Source organism: Rattus norvegicus, chromosome 14 (assembly GCF_036323735.1).
Source record: "Rattus norvegicus strain BN/NHsdMcwi chromosome 14, GRCr8, whole genome shotgun sequence".
Classification (NCBI taxonomy): domain Eukaryota; kingdom Metazoa; phylum Chordata; class Mammalia; order Rodentia; family Muridae; genus Rattus; species Rattus norvegicus.
The window spans coordinates 85,487,553-85,507,227 of record NC_086032.1 but is presented as its reverse complement, the minus strand read 5'-3'; the positions used below and the strand labels follow the sequence as shown (position 1 = coordinate 85,507,227).

The 19,675-nt window shown below is 46.2% G+C and overlaps 1 protein-coding gene and 1 non-coding gene across 3 annotated transcripts; one reads left to right on the top strand and one right to left on the bottom strand.

The window, feature by feature from the left end:
* The first annotated feature begins 8,103 nt into the window (after window positions 1-8,103).
* On the top strand, window positions 8,104-8,243 carry LOC120096792 (small Cajal body-specific RNA 16). The gene has a single exon (XR_005493629.1). It is a non-coding gene; the product is annotated as a small Cajal body-specific RNA 16 (non-coding RNA).
* Window positions 8,244-10,343: 2,100 nt separating this feature from the next.
* Window positions 10,344-16,005, bottom strand: Ppia (peptidylprolyl isomerase A). 2 transcript variants are annotated; one of them, NM_017101.1, is made up of 5 exons: window positions 13,902-14,012; window positions 12,043-12,073; window positions 11,854-11,942; window positions 10,882-11,054; window positions 10,344-10,682 (listed from the first exon to the last, which is right to left on the bottom strand). In NM_017101.1, exons 1-5 carry the CDS (start codon window positions 13,968-13,970, stop codon window positions 10,550-10,552), a joined length of 495 nt encoding a protein of 164 aa, NP_058797.1. In that variant the 5' UTR covers window positions 13,971-14,012; the 3' UTR covers window positions 10,344-10,549. The 2 variants fall into 2 exon arrangements, with proteins under 2 accessions (NP_058797.1, XP_017454574.2); XM_017599085.3 differs by lacking the exons at window positions 10,344-10,682; window positions 10,882-11,054 and having other exon boundaries at window positions 11,868-11,942; window positions 13,450-16,005.
* Between the last annotated feature and the right edge of the window lie 3,670 nt (window positions 16,006-19,675).

The window sequence follows — 19,675 nt, the reverse complement described above, 5'->3', positions numbered from 1 at the left end:
TGACAAAGCCATGTGTTCTGGTCCTCCAAATTTAGTTTTTGTGGTCAGTTTTAGCTGTGTCCCCACCGGTGGATTGCTCTAAGTCCCCTGACAGTCTTCACATCTGTGTATTATATAGACTTACTCGACATCTGCTAAACAAGGGGTGTGTCAAAGACAGCTGACAGTTTTATTGTTACCAAATACCAGTCAAGTTTTTTACAATTTGTTAGAATTAAGATCTAGACAAGTTTGGGCTGGAGAAATGGCTCAGAATTAAAGAGCACTGGCTGCTCTTCCAGAGGTCCTGAGTTCAATTCCCAGCAACCACATGGTGGCTCACAGCCATCTGTAGTGGGATCACATGCCCTCTTCTGATCTGCAGGCATACATGTAGGCAGAACACTGTATACATAATAAATGAGTAAATCTTTATAGAAAAGATCTAAACAAGTTCTGTCTTGGTTTTGCATCTGGTTTTGGTTGAGATAGGACCTTGTATAGCCCAGTCTGTCCGAGATCACTGTTGGGCTGAGGGCGTTCTTTAAACTCCTGGTCCTTGTGCATCTTCTTAGTACTTTTTTCAAAGATTTATGTTATGTGTGTGGATGTTTACCTGCATGTGCATCTATCTGTATACCAGGACAGGTCATCTGACCCCAGAAGACTACAAGTTATGACAGTTGTGAGCCGCCACGCGGGTACTGAGAATTGAACTCAGGACCTCTGAAAGAGCTACTGGTGCTCTTAACCTCTGAGCCATCTTTCTAGCCCACATTTTCTTAGTACTTAAGTTCACTTGTTTGGTAACTATAGGTTACTATAAACCTATAGATTTATTTTTCTTGTATCCTCAACTTTTGAGGAAACTGAGTTCTATGCATTTGTTACTGGATACACTCTAGTGTGTGTGCAAAGAGGCCAGAGTTCAGCATCAGGTGCTTTCCCAGTCACACTCTCTCTTACCTTTGAGGCAGGATCCCAATGAACCTGGAACTTGCCTATAGACTGGCTAGCTAAGGAACTCTGGAAATCTACCTGGTTTCATCTTTATGGGTTACTACAGATGTGTACCAATGTGCGTTTCTGTTTTAGTACTTTAAAATGTGAGTGTATTTGTGCATGCCTGCCATAGTACATGTGTGCAGGTTATAGGATAACCTTCAGTGAGTGCTCTCTACCCTCATGTGGGTTCTTGGAACAAACTCAGGGCATTAGACTTACAAGGCATGCTTCCCCTCCGAGCCATCACACAGTCCCCATACTGCACTTTCTGCATGAGTACTGGGCCCCCAGACTCAAATCCTCATGCCAGCATAGCAGGCACTTCCCAGCAAAGCCATCTCTCTGGACCCATGTTCTTATTTTAAACTGTCAGATCGAGAAGGTATTGTTTTGTTCTGTTAAGATCGATGCTGGGGCTGGAGAGATGGCTCTGCAGTTAAGAGCTCTGGCTGCCCTCCCAGAGAACCTAGACTTAACTCCCAGCACCCATATGGAAGCTCGTGGTCACTAACTCTAGCCCCTCAGCACTGACACCTGCTTCTGGCCTCTTTGGGCACAGGCACACAATTACCGAGCATACATACATGCAGGCATAGCACCCGCGTACCAAAGATATGACCAGGGGGAGGGAGTAAAGGAGGAATATATATATATGTGGCCAGGAGTGGTAGCATACTTCTTTGATCCCAGCAGGCAAATCTCTAGTGAGTTCTAGGCTAGCCTGGTCTACATACCAAGTTTGAAGATAACCAGGGGCTATACAGAAAGATCTTGTCTCAAAACAACAACTTTAAAAACCTCTTGCTGCTCTTGAAGGATTCAAGTTTCACACTCAGCACTCACATTGTGCAGCCTGTGACTACCTGTGGTACTCCAGGAGTGCCAACCCCTCCATGGGTACCTGCACACACATGGCAGGCAAACAAATTTTGTTTAAAATTTGAAAGAAAAAGATTGATGGCTGGGAGTGGTAGCAAATGCCTTTAATCCCAACACTCAAGAGGCAGACACAGGCAGACCTCTGTGTTTGATGCCAGCCTGGTCTACACAGTGAGTTCGAGGTCAGACAAGGACACTATTTTAAAAACAGAAGACAGGACAGTGCTAGATGTGGTGGTCCATGTGTATAATCTCAGCAGTGGGCGGGGTAATGAAGGCACACGTCACACTGGCCTGCGCTGCACAGTATGGTCCTGTCTCAAAAATGAAAATAAAGGTAGTGGTTTGGAATGCACCAGCCCACTCCAGCTCCCATCATCCTTTACCCTGAAGGTTTTAGCTACTGTTACTGACGTGCCCAGATGAACAGTTGACAACCAGCTGGATGTGGTGGTGAACACCTTTAATCCCAGCACTCTGGAGGCAGAGGCAGGTGGATCTCTAAGTTCAAGGCCAGCCAGAGCTACAGAGAAATCATGTCTCAAACAAAGTTGGCAACAGTACTATCCTGTTAACCTTTGTGTGTGATGATTTGAATGCTCTGGCATAATTTTTTGTTTATCAGTTTACAAAGCAGGTCTGGCTACACAGCTTCTTAGCCCATAAAGTTTTATCAAGCAGTTCCCGAGTTAGATCTTCAGAACCCCAGTGAAAATCTGGGTTTGATGGTGAATGTATGTACGCCCTGTATGGGGAGGCTGAGACTGGAGACCCCTGAGATCAGCCAGCCTAGCCTAATGGGCAGTCCCCAAGTCCAAGTACAACATGGACGACTCTCTTGAACACCACCCAAGATCGACCTCAGGCCCTGAAATCTGACATATGTACCCACACATAGACACCTGCACACTGACGTGCACACACACAGAAACTGGGGATTTCTCACTACTAACTTCTGTAGTGATTTGTCTACTGCGTCTACAGGAGAGTTTTGTTTTCTGAAGGTAAACAAGACAAGTGGGGATGGAAGAATTCCTGCCTGGCAGCATGTACAGGGTCCTTACTGAGTCCAGTCTCCAGCTCAAAAGCAGAACAACAAAAGGCCAGTCTGCCTGTAACATCTAAGGTTTGAACGAGATTGTGGACCTGTAATTTAGCTGTACTACATAGGTACCGAATGCTTTAACAGAAGGAAGGGTTATTGGTATGTGCATGGATGTGTGTGTTTTGGTTTGTTTTGTGTCACAGGGCCTATTCTATATATTCCTGGCTGTCCTGGAACTCCCAATGTAGAAGTGGCATAGGTCCACCTGCCTCTCCCTCCTGAATGTTGAGATCCAAGGCGTGTGATATCACTGCTGGCTGAGCTTGTTGTTTTTAAAGCACTGTAATTGGAGTTACCTATCAGAGTGAACTGCGTTTGGAAACTGCCCAGTAGGGAGTGATGTGAACCAGATTGGGAGTGGACAGTGCTGTAGGCCAGAGAGGTCAAGATGAGTGATGAGTGTCTTAAAAAACAGTGGAGCCAGAGAGGCCTGTGGCTTGTGTGTGTGTGTGTGTGTGTGTGTGTGTGTGTTTTAAACAACCTTCTGTTAAGACAGATTCCAGACAATACATGTATTTCAAACAAAAATGCATGTAATAGCCAATTCCCTTTTTTTAAAAAAAGATTTATTTATTTATTATACATGAGTACACTATCCCTGTCTTCAGACACACCAGAAGAGGGCATCAGATCCCATTACAGATGGTTGTGAGCCACCATGTGGTTGCTGGGAATTGAACTCAGGACCTCTGGAAGAGCAGTTGGTGCTCTTAACCACTGAGCCATCTCTCCAGCCTATAATAACCAATTCTTTAGTCTATCACCTAGATTATACAGTAACATTTTACTTGAAACCTCACATAGCTCAGCTTTTATTTGATTTCTGGTTTTGTTCTCTGTCCTTTACTTGCTGTTAGAGGAGAGGAGGTGTGTTTGGGTGTCACATTTAGTAGGCCCTAACGGTCTATTGAGAAGACTACTGGACCATATGCTACGTTGAATCTGGTAGACTATGGACGAACTTTTCAAGTTATGTTCTTATTTACATGTATATGTGTGTTCCTGGCTGATATGAGTGCTTGAACTGAACCAGCTCTGGAAAAGCAGTAAATGCTCTTACCCACAGAATCACCCTGCAGTCCTGTGAATATAAGTAACATCATTTAGCAGTGATGGTGGTACACCCCTTTCATCACAGCACATGGAAGGCAGAGGCAGTGGATTTGATGTTAGCAAATTCCAGCCAAAGCTACACAGAGAAATCCTATCTCAAAAAGGGAAAAAAATAAGACAGACTTCTTCAGCCAGACAGTATAGACAGTACAGTACACGCCTGTAATCCCAATACTTGGGTTATACTTGAACTACGTGAGTTCAAGGCCTGTCAAGGACCTACCTTTATAAAAAAAAAAGCTTTTGGCCATTTGATTTGTATTCCTTTCTAATTTCAAATGTCTACATTTGCATATAACAACATTTCTTTATATAGACAATGAGATGAAGGTTCCCTGGCCTGGAAAATACCTATACTCTGTACCAGCATTTGGGAGGCAGAGGCAGTTATTTCTCTGAGCCAGCCTGGTCTTCAAGAGTGAGTTACAGGACGGTCAGGGATATACAGAAGCCCAGTCTCAAAAAGGAAAATAGACAGGGCTGGAGAGGTGGCTCAGCGGTTAAGAGCACCCGACTGCTCTTCCAGAGGTCCTGAGTTCAATTCCCAGCAACCACATGGTGGCTCACAACCATCTGTAATGAGATCTGGTGTCCTCATTATAATAAATATTAAATAAGCCTTTTTAGTAAAAAGGAAAAAAATAGTTTGGTTGGCATGAGTTTTCCATGGATCTTCTGCTTGATTTGATGTCACATTGTCTGAAGGTTGTCACTTTTCTGTTGACAAAGTTGGTCCTCGTTTACATGATGGAATTAAATATATTCTATGTAAAAAGGGGTGAAGCAGTCTGTATGGCTACCCTGGTCATTGGCAGCATTGGGAGAAGGAAGGCCAGCATAACCAGCCCTGGCCACTGAGGCCCATGGCATTCAGGGGACCTGATCCTTTCATGAGTTCCTACTGCTACAGTGGTGATTGTGGAGGCGATGGCTCCATGTCACACACAGCAGAGCAGCCTGGCTGAGGTGAGACACACGAGACTCCGTCTGTTGACTCAGACTTGGTTTTCCAGTGTTTCTCATCTGGCGACTGGACTCAGCTTTTTGCCACTGAGCTACATCCCAGCCCTGAATTTTTTTCTACAGATAGGGAAGGCTCCTCAGCTTTTTCTTTGAAAACCAACCAGCAGCCAAGCATGGTGGCTCATGACTTTAATCCTAGCACTCAGGAGGCAGAGGCAGGTTGATCTCTGAATTAGAGGCCAGCCTGGTCTACAGGGTGAGTTCTAGGAGTTGAGAACTATGTAGTGAGTCCCTGCTGGATTTATCTATTTAATCCCATAAATAAACCAGCTAGCCTCCTAAGATTTATTTTTTACATTTTGTGTGTATGAGTGTTTTGCATATGAGTGTGTATGTCTGTGCACCATGTACATCTCTGCTGCCCATGGAGGTCAGAATCCCTCAGAACTGGAGTTCTGGATGATTGTGGGTCCGGGAATCAAACCCCAGTACTTTGAAAAGCAAGTGCTCTTAACTGCCGAGCTGTCCCTCCAGTCTCAGGCAGCCTCATTTCACAGACAAAAGTCAGATTCAAAAATATTGCTAAGCTCATACATCCAGATCAATCTGACCTCAAATATAGGGTCTGTTAGTGCAAAGAGCTTGACTATACAAGGGGTCAGCCATGGCTGTGGGCATGCCGTCAGAGTTTTCTGGTTTTCCTGAAGCTGTAGGAAGAAGAATTACAAAGCTCTTATTCTAGTCATGTGGAGAAACAAATGTTCCGGGCTTTAGTGATTGTGTGTGTGTGTGTGTGTGTGTGTGTGTGTGTGTGTGTGTGTGTGTGTGTGTGTGTGTGTGTGTGTGTGTGTGTGTGTTTTATCCTCAGGTTTTGCCAACAGTTCATAGAAGAGGCTTGTCTATTAGATATATTTCCTAGAGACAAAGAGACTGAGACTTTATTCTTGGTATGGAGCCAAAAATGTCTGGCTTTCATGGAGAATCCAGTGAACTGTGCTATACAGAACTGGGCACAGTGGGCTGCATTACCCCAGCATTCCTAAGAATGGTCAGTGGGAAAGCAGCCCACTGCAAACCACACAGAGACTAGACTACCCAGGTAAGCCTGGCCATAGATACAGCTCACGAAGTGCCTTAGCCACATCCATTGTGTGGAATTCAGCAACATCACCTTGGGATCCTGTCTTTACTCTAATAGACATATTTGCTCTTCCAACCCAACTCAGTGTCTCATTTCTCTTGAGTGACTGGTATCAGTTTCTCAGTCACAACATGTTCTCCCTCTATCTTCAGGCCACCTTGGGTTGTGAGCACAGATACATAGTTGTGGGTATTTTCAGGAGAACCCAGAAGGGCATTCACAGTCTACACAGCATGTTCTCAGCTCTGACCATTCTCAAAGTCAGTGTCCCAGTTTCCAACTTTTTTTTTTTTTTTTTAGGAGCTGGGCCTTGCACTTGCTAGGCAAGCGCTCTACCACTGAGCTAAATCTCCAACCCCCAGTTCCAACTTTCTTGATGTGAATTGTGGAGACTCTCACTGAAATGTTTGTCAGAGCCTGCGCTGGTGCTTCCAACCCGTGCCAGTGGCCTACCCGCCCAGGATAGGGAGCCTCGTGTGTCTGTAGCTGACTGTGTATGAATTTTCTTCCTCTGCTGGATCCTCTGTGAACAGGCTTGGCTTCCTCCATTGGTGGGGATGGTTTCCTTCCTGTGTCTTTCTCTTAATTCCATGTATTGAGATTCTGCCGTATGCTGTGCACAAGGGTTGTTCTCTACAAAGACTGGTTCTCTCACTGGCTTTCACCCTCAAAAAGGTGTGGGGAGGAGAGAGGTGCACAGAAGCATTCCAGGGGCTAGAAACATGGCTCAGTAGTCAAGAGCTCTCGCTGCTTTTATAGAGGAGCGGAGATAGGTCCCAGGCCTCACATGGCGGCTCACAATTTCGAGTAACTCCAGCTCCATGAGGGAGGGATCTGATGTTCTCTTCTGCCCTTCTCAGGCTAGTACATTCAGTATACATTTAAAAAGAAAAATCTGGGGGTTGGGGATTTAGCTCAGTGGTAGAGCATTTGACTAGCAATCTCAGGGCCCTGGGTTCGGTCCTCAGCTCTGGGGGAAAAAAAGAAAACTCTGTAAGTGGCCTGAGGTAACCTGTGAAAGTGATATGCTATCCTCTCAACCCAAAAATGCTACAAAGCCAAGCAAATCACTGTGTTCACTTTACGAACACCCGTGAAAATGCCTAGCCATCCTTCCAGCCCCTGGAATGAATGCTTCTGTGACCCTTTCTCCTTCCCACAATCATCCTCTGATACGCATGTCTGAAAAGCATCAACTATCTGAAAGATGGTCTTTACAGAAGCAGTGTGTGTCATTCAGGGGTTCCAATGCTGGAGTCGGTAGATGTGCCTAGGCCTACTGTTGGGCTGGACACAGGTCTGTGGTCCAAAACAAGTGCTGGGTTTTTTTGTTTGTTTGGTTTGTGTGTGTGTGTGTGTATGTGTGTGTGTGTGTGTGTGTGTGTGTGTGTTTTGCTGCACATCCTTGAAAACCAGAAGAGGAGGCCTTACAGGAAAAAAAAATCCCAAAAGAAACAAAACCTACGGCACAATAAACTCACGGTAAAAGTATGGAAGACTACACACAGGCTTATTAGCTCAGGGTTCTGGTCCAAGGTCAAGGGTCACAAGTGGCAGTAGCCTCCTTGCTGGCAAAAGATCAAAGGGGTACAAATCAGGAACATGCTTGTGTACAGGTGACTGGTGTTCTCTCTCCTTGGTATACAGCCCCCAGGACTCAGCTATTCATCCACTTACCAACTTGTTACTCAACATTCATCAGCTCTTAAGATTGGACCCTTAGTGGTTGTGCCTCCCTTTGACACCAGCACTCAGTACTTGGGAGGAGAAGTAGGCTATGGGTTCAAAGTGAGTAAGTTCCAGGTCAGTGAAGACTACAAAAAAGGAAGACCAAAAGAATCATACCTTTAAAACCAGAGCCGGTTATTTTTTTTCTGCCCTCTTAGTACTTCACAATGGGGATTAAATTTCAACACAAATGGTCTGGGGAAAGGCTCCTTGTGTGGTTGACCCCACCCGATGTGGTGCAGCCCTGTACCTTTAGCTCGACCTTGACCTAAAGTAAATTCGCAGAGAAGCATCCTCCCTGGGGTTAAAATTTGCAGTTAACAGACTGAACCCCCAGTGAACGTGATTGTTGGGGGGAGGGCGGCAATGGGGGGAGGATGGGGAGGGGAACACCCATAAAGAAGGGGAGGGGGAGGGATTAGGGGGATGTTTGCCGGGAAACGGGGAAAGGGAATAACATTCGAAATGTAAATAAGAAATACTCAAGTTAATAAAAAAAATTTTTGCAGTTAACAGGTGTGAACATCTTAGTGGCAGTTTGGTGGTCATGTATGATACTGCAAACAGAATTTTAAGTAATAATTAAAAAAAATTTTTTTTCGGGGCTGGAGAGATGGCTCAGAGGTTAAGAACACTGACTGCTCTTCCAGAGGTCCTGAGTTCAATTCCCAGCAACCACATGGTGGCTCACAACCATCTATAATCAGGTCTGGTGCCCTCTTCTGGCCTGTAGTTGCATACATGCAGGCAGAAAGCTGTATGATGTATACATAATAAATTAAAAAAAAATTTTTTTTCAACACAATTTTAGGGCACAAACTATGCAACATTTAAATGTTGCAAATGTCTCATTTGGTCTGGGCTATTTGTTTTGAGACAGGGTCTCCTGATGGTTCTGACTAGCTTAGAATTTACTATGTAGACCTGGCTCGCCTCAAATTTGTGATCTCTTGCCTCTGCCTCCAGAGTGTTGAGACTGTAGGCATAATCCGCCCAGCTTTGTTTTGTTGAGGTTGGGTCTCCCTCTGCAACTCAGGCTATGCTGGTAGCACTCTTCCTGTCACAGCCTCTTAAATTTTTAAACTTATATTTACAAAATAAAACCAATTTAAAAAAGAAAAACATATATACACACAAGGACGAAGGAATCCTAAGTCACAATGATAGGAGGAAGGGTTTTTGCCATTATAAAGAGGAAGTTACTGATTCAGGCCAACATTTTTAACATGTCAAAACCATCAGGTGGAAGATTTTTTTTTATATAGTTTTTACCCCTCAGACTGCATGCTCCACGGAAAGAATGGTAACCTCTCCAAGCCAGGCTTACACTGGTAATCCCAGCATTTTGGAGAATGGCTGAGTCAGAGATGCTGCCAGCTTAAGGCCAGCCCATATCACCTAGTGAGTTCCAAGCCAGGCTGAGCTAGAAAGTGAGAGCCTGCCCCTGACCCTGTTTGTCACTTCTAGTGAGTGATCTGCCAAACACTTTAACCTCACATTTGAGTCTAGTCTCGTACTGAGTCAGCTTTTGATTGTGACTTGTGATGTGAGAAAAATTTCAGGGGCCGGGTCCCACATTAAGGCAATTAATGTTCTGTGAGTGGAACCTGGTGGTTGGGGGTCCTCTGGAGGGGCTGGGGCCATAGCTCAGAGGTAGAACATTGACCTTGTGAGGCTCTGGGTTATATTTAAGTCTCAATTAGGTTAAGCAGGTATGAAACTCACATAGCTGAAACTCCTGATGCTTTGTATTTCCTAGAGGTGAAAAATAAGCCCTTTACCCAATCTGGCTTGAGGCTGTTTCCATCTTCAGGAAGTTGTTTCTGATTGTATTAGAACAAGCATCCCTGGCTGTTTTGGGGGCTGGAGAGATGGCTCATAGGAACTCAGGTTCAATTCCCAGCAACCACATGGTCTCACATCCATCTGTAATGAGATCTGATGCCCTCTTCTGGTGTGAAGAGACCAAGTTCTGTGTAGCTCTGGCTATCCTGCAATTTGCTTTGTTGACCAGGCTGGCCTCCATGTCAGAGATCTGCTTGCCCCTGCCTCGGTGCTAGGATTAAAGGCATGCATTACCAACACACAATAAACTAATTGTCTCCCATTCTACTCGAACTTTGCTCCTTCAGCCACTTCTGGGAGAATCAAATCTGAGGCTCATAAATGGTTACCTGGTTTATCCTGATGGGTTTGTGGCAGTCCCCACAAAAACTTAAATTTATAGGAATCCCTACATATTTCATCTATCCAGTCTCTCTCTGCAATGATCTCCTGATCTTCCTTCCACCCCCTCTCCAAAATACTCAGTGGCAGTTAAGACCTCTTGGGTTAGAGAAGACAAAAACCTTAGAGTTGTGCTGTAGTCCTAGCCAAGGAACCTAACCAGTTGCTTAGAGACCTCTATCAACTCCAATACAAACAAGGACAAACACTTCTCATTTAGTTTTTATTCATAATCATAAACTTAACTTTGCAATCCTGCTAGACTTGAAGGGGAATGAGGAAAATATGGAACCCAAAGAACTTCAGTGAGAGCAGAGATTACAGGGTATTGCGAGCAGATGGGGTGGGGGTGCTCTCCTGAGCTACAGAAGGAATGGTTTGATGGGTAAAATGCCCGCAAGTCAAAGAAATTAGAGTTGTCCACAGTCGGAGATGGTGATCTTCTTGCTGGTCTTGCCATTCCTGGACCCAAAACGCTCCATGGCTTCCACAATGCTCATGCCTTCTTTCACCTTCCCAAAGACCACATGCTTGCCATCCAGCCTGTAGAAGAACATCACTAATATCAGCAGATCACGCACTAAAGATAAAAAGTTACCCAACACAGATATAATCAGCATGCTTATTCCTGGTCAACTTCTACTATCTTAAGGGATGGAATGAAAGGAACACTGAAGAAACATCAAGTGTCCCTCCTCATCAGGACTGTACTCTTTCAACTGATCCATTCATTTTTTCTTACCACTCAGTCTTGGCAGTGCAGATAAAAAACTGGGAACCATTTGTGTTTGGTCCAGCATTTGCCATGGACAAGATGCCAGGACCTGTATGCTTCAGGATGAAGTTCTCATCCTCAAATTTCTCTCCGTAGATGGACTTGCCACCAGTGCCATTATGGCGTGTGAAGTCACCACCCTGTAGAAATCAGACAGTAATGTCACTGACAATCTAACTGAAAAGTCTGCAAGTATGCCATTTCTTTTTTCTTTCTTTTTTTTTTTTTGGTTCTTTTTTTCGGAGCTGGGGACTGAACCCAGGGCCTTGCGCTTCCTAGGCAAGCGCTCTACCACTGAGCTAAATCCCCAACCCCAAGTATGCCATTTCTAATTTTGTTGTGTGTATACATATGCCACAGGATATCAACATTATTCTGCAATTTTTTTACACCCACCTTTTGTTCCAAATCTCAAAGCTTTAGCTAAGGCTGGTTGACAGCATGTTGTCACCACACTCAAATGTTTTAGAGGTGCCCCAGGACTCACGTCCTCAGTTTTGGGATCCTTATGTGTTTCACAGGGCTCACACCCAATCCAAGGTACAGATTTTAGGAAGCTGGTATGTTAAACACATTTGGACCCATGGGACGAAGAGGCAAGTGAATAAGAAACTTAGGGGTTGGGGATTTGGCTCAGTGGTAGAGTGCTTGCCTAGGAAGCACAAGGTCCTGGGGTCGGTCCCCAGCCCCGGAAAAAAAAAAAGAAAGAAAGAAAGAGAGAAAGAGAGAAAGAAACAAACAAACAAACAAACTTAACCTGTGCCGGGGCCTGTACAATGTAAGGGTCAGCCACCAGGCTCAGAGGAACTGACATGTACTGCTATGTTCATACATAGAAAAAAAAAAGGCAACTGGAAATAAATGCTACACTTAGCTCAAGTCAAGTTTAATTGTAACCTTCTGGCTTAATTAAAGGAACTAAAAATTTCAATTTCATACCTGGCACATGAATCCTGGAATAATTCTGTGAAAGGAGGAACCCTTATAGCCAAATCCTTTCTCCCCAGTGCTCAGAGCACGAAAGTTTTCTGTTAAAAACAAACAAAAAAAGAAGTACACTCACATATTTTCTCTTTACAATAGCTTTACCCATGAAACTTGTTAAATCTAGAAAATGATGAAACCAACCTGCTGTCTTTGGAACTTTGTCTGCAAACAGCTGTAACAAAAAAAAAGCTAATTAGCAATATATATTATTATATATTAATAATATATAAGTGAATAGTCTCATGCTTAAATGCCCTTTGCTTTAGGGATTTGTAAGTCATAAATTCATTCTCAGAGCACTACTTTGGTAAATAACTTTCAATTCCTATTAAGAATCACTCCTATAAGCTTTAAGGTCCTACAGGGTTGAGAAACATGAGAACCAATAAATAAGAATAAGTAACTAGTCATAAATAGTGACATACTTCTTAAGCATGACTCAAGACCTTTTTAAATATACCACAGCTAATTCCAAATACTTTGGGCTTCTCCTAAGTATACAACCGCCTCAACTTCATGTTGAAACCCAAAATCAAAATTCTCAAAACACTGCATACAATGCATGACTAGGTAAATAAACTGTTAGTCACTAGCAATGAAAATGCTACCACCTTCAACCTGTCAACACTGCGTTAAGCATCAGGTGAGTGGTTCCTAACCTAATCATAGAAGATTTGAACACTTTAAACTCCCTTCCTCACAGCGTTCCAAGCCCACATTTTTATTGCAAGTATGACTTAAAAGCCTTTCTTGGCAGCTCCACCTATATTCTCACCGATGGACCTGTAGGTCTTGTCTCATTCCCATTAAGCTCTGGCTAACCTGATACTAACCTCCTACCCAGCACTGAACTTAGGCCAAGTTTCCACAAGAGTCCTTGTCAATTGTTAGCTCTGAATACAGACACACGCTGGCTAATTAGAACCTAGCGCTCTCTTTAGGTGCCTATCTACTATGTACCCAGCACTGTGGTCGGTGGGCAATGGGCGATCTAGCTTTGGAGTTAAGAGCATCAAACTCACTCAATGATAGCTTCTAGAGAAACAATTTAGACAGGATAGACACTAAGTAACATTTCACTATGGCCTAAGGGCTAATAGTCAGGTTAACGAGGATATTTAATTTTGTAAAAGAAACACAATTGCTTAGGACACTCAATTACTAACTGATCTTTAAGCAGCCACTAAACACCTCCAGAACTAATTAAGTAGTTAACCACTGGACTCCCAATCCAGCTTGGTCAATACAAAACTGCAGCGTGGCCAGTCATAACATGCCTGTTTCACAGAGGGTAATAGGGAGGGGTTCCAAAGCGCCTCCCCCGCTGCGCCATCACTGCGACAGGAGGCGGTCCTTGGGCACCAGCAAAAGCCAGGCCTTTCTCGTTTCCGCTCGGGGGTGGGGGACGCGGGGTTATTTTGGGGCCTCCCTAAACAAATGTTGCTGCTTCAGAACAAATGGCCAAATGCTCAATTTACACTCCAGTCCGCTACCAAACTATATTCTTAGTAGGAACCATTGGATTTAACCGGACGAACGAGCACGTACCGGCTTCACCGAACCTTCGTCCTTGGACCTTAGGCAGAGTTCCTACCCAGCCCCGATTAAAAGGCAGCGGCTCGGGGAAGGTAGTGGGGAAGAGGCCCGCAGGGCTGCAGCGCCGCAGCTTAACAGGGCGGGGCCCAACGGCTCCGAGATGGGAGAGGCGCGGAGCACGTGCGCCCGGCCTCGCAGGGCCCCACAGGACGCAGCCACGTGCGCCTGCGGGTAGGCCGAGGCGGGCGGGGGCAGCCCCCTCCCCCCAACGGCCGCGCCCCGCCCGGCTTTGTCCGCCGCCCGCCCAGCCTCCCCGCGCCTCGCCGGCCTCCCAAAATGGCCCCTCGTCAGGAAATGGCGCCGCCGCCCGCGCTCGCTCCTCCGGAGGGTCGGCCCGCGACCGAGGGAGCCTCCCCCTCCACCGCTCCCAGGACCCCTCCCTGGAGCATCCCTGCCCACCCGACCTCGAAGCAGACGCGACCCAAGGGCTCGCCATCAGCCGTGATGTCGAAGAACACGGTGGGGTTGACCATGTCTGCAGCAAGCGGCGAAAAGAGACAGCGGCGTCTGCAAAGCGGCACGAGCCTCGCCGCGGCTTCTTTTATACCCAGTTCGGGTCCCGCCCACTACCAAGTCGCGCGCCTGGACCTGGATCAATCACAACTGCTTCCCAGACGGAGTGACGGTGCGACAGGCCTATGGGCGCGCGCAGACGCAGGTGGGGCGGGGAGCGAGGCGCGCGTGCGCCGTAGCGCGCAGAGGCAGGTTCCCGCCCGCGGGCTCCTAAGGGATGGTTGCTTCGCTGTCCGTGTGGGAAGAGTCCGAGGACAGTTATGGAGGGTGGCCACGCCATCTGGCTGTCCTTAGGTACGCATCCGGGCCTCCGGCCTTACCCAGTGATACTGTGTATCTTCCCATTGCACAGAGGGAGTAACTGAGGCAAACATGGACCTCAAGGTCGAGCGGCCCTTCAAGGTCGGGCGGGGTCCTGCGGCGCGGCCTTTGCTGCGGAAACTCGAACAGGCATCCCTGGGCCAAGATCCAGGAACCACACCGGCTTTGTGCAGTGGCAACCGCTTCCTGATAGGTCCATTTGAGCGCCTCCGTTTTCTTAAACTCTGGGGACCGGGCACAAGCAGCCCCCTCATTTTAAAGATTATGAAATACTTTTTAAATGTCCTACTTTCCAAATATATCTGTGTTTTCTCCAGGAGGAACCTATTTAAACATAATCCTGGTTTACAGAGTCTACCTGTAATTTTTCTTTTCTCACCACCCAATCCCCCAAGGTCTTCTCGTTTCATCATGAGGCCTAAGAAGTACTCTCAAAACAAATGCTTCCCAGCATGGTGACACACGCCTGTAAATCCCACCCCAGATAGACTGAGACCGGAAGACTGTGAGTTCCACACAGCCTGGGCTGTAAGTGAGGCCCTTCCTCAAAAAAAGACAGAGTCCGAGAATGGGAAAGTCAGTGCTGTCTGTGGAAGATCCTTCACCATAGCGTCTGTGGGAGTTGGCTCCAAACTGTAAGACCTTAGGCACAGGACCTCAGGAATGTGGGTCTGGCCATGCCTTATTTGGATGGACCAGACCAAAAGCCCGTTCGGTTCAACTACAGAGTCTAGATCTGCCAAACTGGGAAATTGTGTACCAGGGCAGCTTTTATTCATATAGCATCCTGTAAAACTGCTTTTCTGAAAAACAGTCTCAGACATTAAGTGCTTGCAGTACAAACTTAAGGACCTGCATTTGGATCCCCAGCACCTATGTAAAAGCCAGGCCTGTGGGAGGAGTCTGAGCCCAGGCCTGGGGCTCAGTCTAGGCAAAGCTGAGTCAGTCTAGTGGATAAGGGTGAGACAGGGTTGGCTAAGAGCACTTGCCTTCATTTTTTAATTAACTGGTTGTTTGGGTTATAGTTGAGTTTTAGGAGTTCTTCACGTATTCTGGTTTAATTTCTTATCAGACACATAATTGCTGATGTGTTCTCCTATCCCCCCATTGAGTCAGCAAGATGGCTTAGCAGGTAAGAGTGCTTGCAGTCCGAGTCCCTGGAACCGGGTAAAAGGCCAGATGAAGTGAGTCACATCTGTGATCCCGGCACTCTAACGGTTGGGAATCAGAAATGGGAGACTGACAGAAGTCACTAGAGAGTCATTGCCTGAAAGCAAGATGCACATGAGAGAGACCTTCAGAGGGGACAAGTCTGATGACGAGTTTAACCACTGGGACCCACAAGGTAGAAGGAGAGGGCAGTCTCCCACAAGTTGTCCTCTGACCTCCACATGCACACACGCACACACACACAGACACACACACATGCACACACATACACAGGCACACATACACACACACACATACACTACTAACCCCCACACTAAATATTTTTTAAAAATCCAACTTGCAGGCTGGAGAGATGGCTCAGCGATTAAGAGCACTGACTGCTCTTCCAGAGGTCCTGAGTTCAAATCCCAGCAACCACATGGTGGCTCACAACCATCTATGATGATGTCTGATGCCCTCTTCTGGTGTCTGAAGACAGCTACAGCATACTTACATATAATAAATGAATAAATCGGGACTGGGGATTTAGCTCAGTGGTAGAGCCCTTACCTAGGAAGCTCAAGGCCCTGGGTTCGGTCCCCAGCTCCGAAAAAAATAACAAAAAAAAAAAAAATAAATGAATAAATCTTTCTTTTTCTTTTCTTTCTTTTTTTTTTTTTTCCGGAGCTGGGGACCGAACCCAGGGCCTTGTGCTTGCTAGGCAAGCGCTCTACCACTGAGCTAAATCCCCAACCCCATAAATAAATCTTTAAAAAAAAGAAAAAAAGAGCACTGACTGTTCTTCCAGAGGACCTGAGTTCAATTCCCAGCAACCACGTGGTGGCTCACAACCATCTGTAATGGGATCTGACGCCCTCTTCTGGTGTGTCTGAGGACAGCTACAGTGTACTCATATACATAAAGTAAATAAATTTTTAAAAAAAGTTTAAAAAAAAATCCAACTCGCAAAGAAGTTTTCTTTAAGCTATATACAATGTGCCCAGACTCACACATATATACACAAGTAACTAAATGTAAAGACATGAGTAACTAAATGTAAAGACATAAATGGGAACACAGACAAGTAAACGTACCGCCCACACAAATGGATAAATCTGTTTGCTAGGATTACAGGTAGGAACCACCATACCCAGTTTATACAGTGCTGGGACTGGAACCCAGGACTCCAGGTATACTAGGCAAACCGTCTACTGACATCAAAACAGGCTCCCACCAATTCATAAGGGTTCTGATTTTTCCATGCCTTGAGCAATACTCATTATTCTCTCGTGAAAGCTTATGGAAGTCGGAGTATTCTCAGTTGTTCAGTACTTGCCCAGCTTCGAAAGGGAGGAGCGTGAACCACACCCAGCCAGGCAGAGCAGTGAGTACTACTGGGAACTGGCCAACATGTCTAACCCTGCACAGGCTCACAAAAGCCTCTAGCAGGGGATTTGAACCTTTTCCCAAGGGCATAGGCACTAGGGCGTATGTGTTGTGAGAGCAAGAGGACCTGGGAGAACTGTCATGGGATTCTCCCAGGGGCTACGCTGATTGCTCCAGATCAGCTATTACCACGAGGAGGGGAGAAAGGCAAGCCAGAGAGAAGTCAGCCTTAAATAACTGAAAGCTAGCTTTCATAGCCTGGCCCAGATGTCCATCCGTGCACACTGGATGGACTTGACCCCATGTACGAGCAGCTTGCCAGATGAAATGGTACACAGTTGTCCAGACAGGGCTACCTTTCAGTCTCTAGCCTCTACTTTTTGGGGTGAAGGAGGGCAGGGTCTTGCTATATAGTGGCTGGATTAGATCTCCCTATGTAGCCCAGGCTGGCCTTCAGGTCATGGTAATCCTGAGCTTTCTGGGAGCTGGGATTACTGGTAAGCGCTACCACCTCTTCCCAAGGGATCTTAGCCAGTTTCTAGTGGACAACAACATAGCATCATAGTTCGTTCCCTGGGAGTTCCTGCAACAGATGAGTTCCAGGTGGAACTGGTCTCACTCCCAACCTCAGGATTGGGGGTCTGGCATATAACATACTGGGAAGGAGATGCTCTCTCTTCTGGAGTGATTGGGACATAGGCTCTCTCTAATGCTTTCACAAAGCATTGGGTCGGTTGGAATGGCTTCCAGCCCTGGACAGCACTGCTTCAGAAGCCTTAGCTCAGTCCTTTGCCTCCAGCCGCTGTTTCAGGACAGGGACAGCAAAGCGTCTACCTGGATGTGGCTGTTCCAAGGGCAGGTTGCCGCTGGCTGTGCCATCTGTGTAGCTTGCAATGTTGCTTAGGCCCCCTAGGGGGCAGCACCCAAGCACAGCACTTACCGCTGTTCTTTGGCATCTTGTCCTCCAAGAACGCCCCTGATGTAGCTGTCCTGTGTCTGAGGCCTGCACCCTCTAGATTCTGCCCACACTACATAACTGATTCCAGAAGAAATGTTGGGGTAGACCTGGAACCTCACTTCTTCCAGAAAGCATAGCTGTCCTGACCATGGCTAAAAGTTATGTGGCTAATGTACAAGGGTTAACAGGAGGCAAATTTCATACCAACTATTATGGGATGGCCGATACTAAAATACACATATCCGCTTTCTTTTCTCCACCTCCCCCCAAACCCCAATAGGGTTTCCCTGTGTATCACTGGCCATCCTGGAACTTGCTCTGTAGACCAGGCTGGCCTGCCTCTGTCTCCCAAGTGCTGTGATCAAAGGCATGGATCACAACACCCAGCCAAATGTCCATTTTCTTTCTTTCTTTTTTTTTTCTTTGTTTTTTGTTTTTTTAAAGATTTATTTGGGGGGGATTTAGCTCAGTGGTAGAGAGCTTGCCCTGGGTTCGGTCCCCAGCTCCGAAAAAAAGAAAAAAGAAAAAATATGTATTTATTTATTTTATGAATATGAGTACACTGTCACTGTCTTCAGACACACCAGAAGAGGGCATCAGATCCCATTACAGATGGTTGTGAGCCACCATGTGGTTGCTGGGAACTGAACTCAGGACCTCTGGAAGAGCAGTCAGTGCTCTTAACCGCTGAGCCATCTCTCCAGCCCCAAATGTCCATTTTCAAAGTGAGGTTTCTCTGCCCATTACAATCAATAGAACCAACTCTAGGTAAATGGATCAATGGATTTATTGGAAAGCTTGCTAATAACTCATGATGCATTGGAAGAACAAGAGACATAAGCTTAGAGAACAAGGACTAGAGGCCTCACAGCCAGAGCACAACCAGAATTTGACATCACCATATACCTACTGGGAATGCAACCTCCAGCCTTGGACATACCCACAGTGTCCAAGCCCAACCTTGTATGCTTGCTAGTGGCACAAGAACACTGAGCCCCAGTCCTCAACACTGGGTTTTCTAGTTTGCTTTCTGTTACTGTGATAAAACACTGTGACCAAAAACAACTTGAAGGAGGGAAAGGGTTCATTGTCTTAGGTTTTACTGCTGTAAACAGATACCATGACCAAGGCAACTTTTCCCCCCCGGAGCTGAGGACTGAACCCAGGGCCTTGTGCTTGCTAGGCAAGTGCTCTACCACTGAGCTAAATCCCCAACAACTCTGTCAGGAGAACATTTAATTTGTGCTGGCTTACAGGTTCAGAGGTTCAGTCCATTATCATCAAGGTGGGAACATGGCGGCAACCAGGAAGGCATGATGTAGGGAAAGCTGAGAGTTCTACATCTTCACCTCAAGGCTGCTAGGACAAGTCTGGCTTCCTGACACTAGGATGAGGATCTTAAAGCCCATCCCCACAGTGACACATTTCCTCCAACCTGGCCACACCTCCTACCACTCCCTGGGCCAAGTGTATTCAAACCACCACATCCATGATTGAGGAAAGACAGGGCAGGAGCTTAGGCAGGAATCACTGGAGGATACAGCTTACTGGCCCATGGTCAAATAGCCTTCTTCTATAGCTCAAGACCTATTGCCCAGAGATGGTACAGCCCACAGTGGGCCCTCCCACACCAGCATTAAGAGAATTCCATGTAGACATGGCCACCAGGTTAATTTGATCAGGGCAACACCCCCAGACTCCCTGCTGAGTCTGGTAAGTCACCAATCCTAGTACAGCAGACTAGCAAACACTTCCTCCTCTGAATTTGCAAATATTCACATCCAGGAGTATCCTAGGCTGGACAGCAGGACACACCAACGCGGATGGGTACCCTCCCCCCATACTTACCTT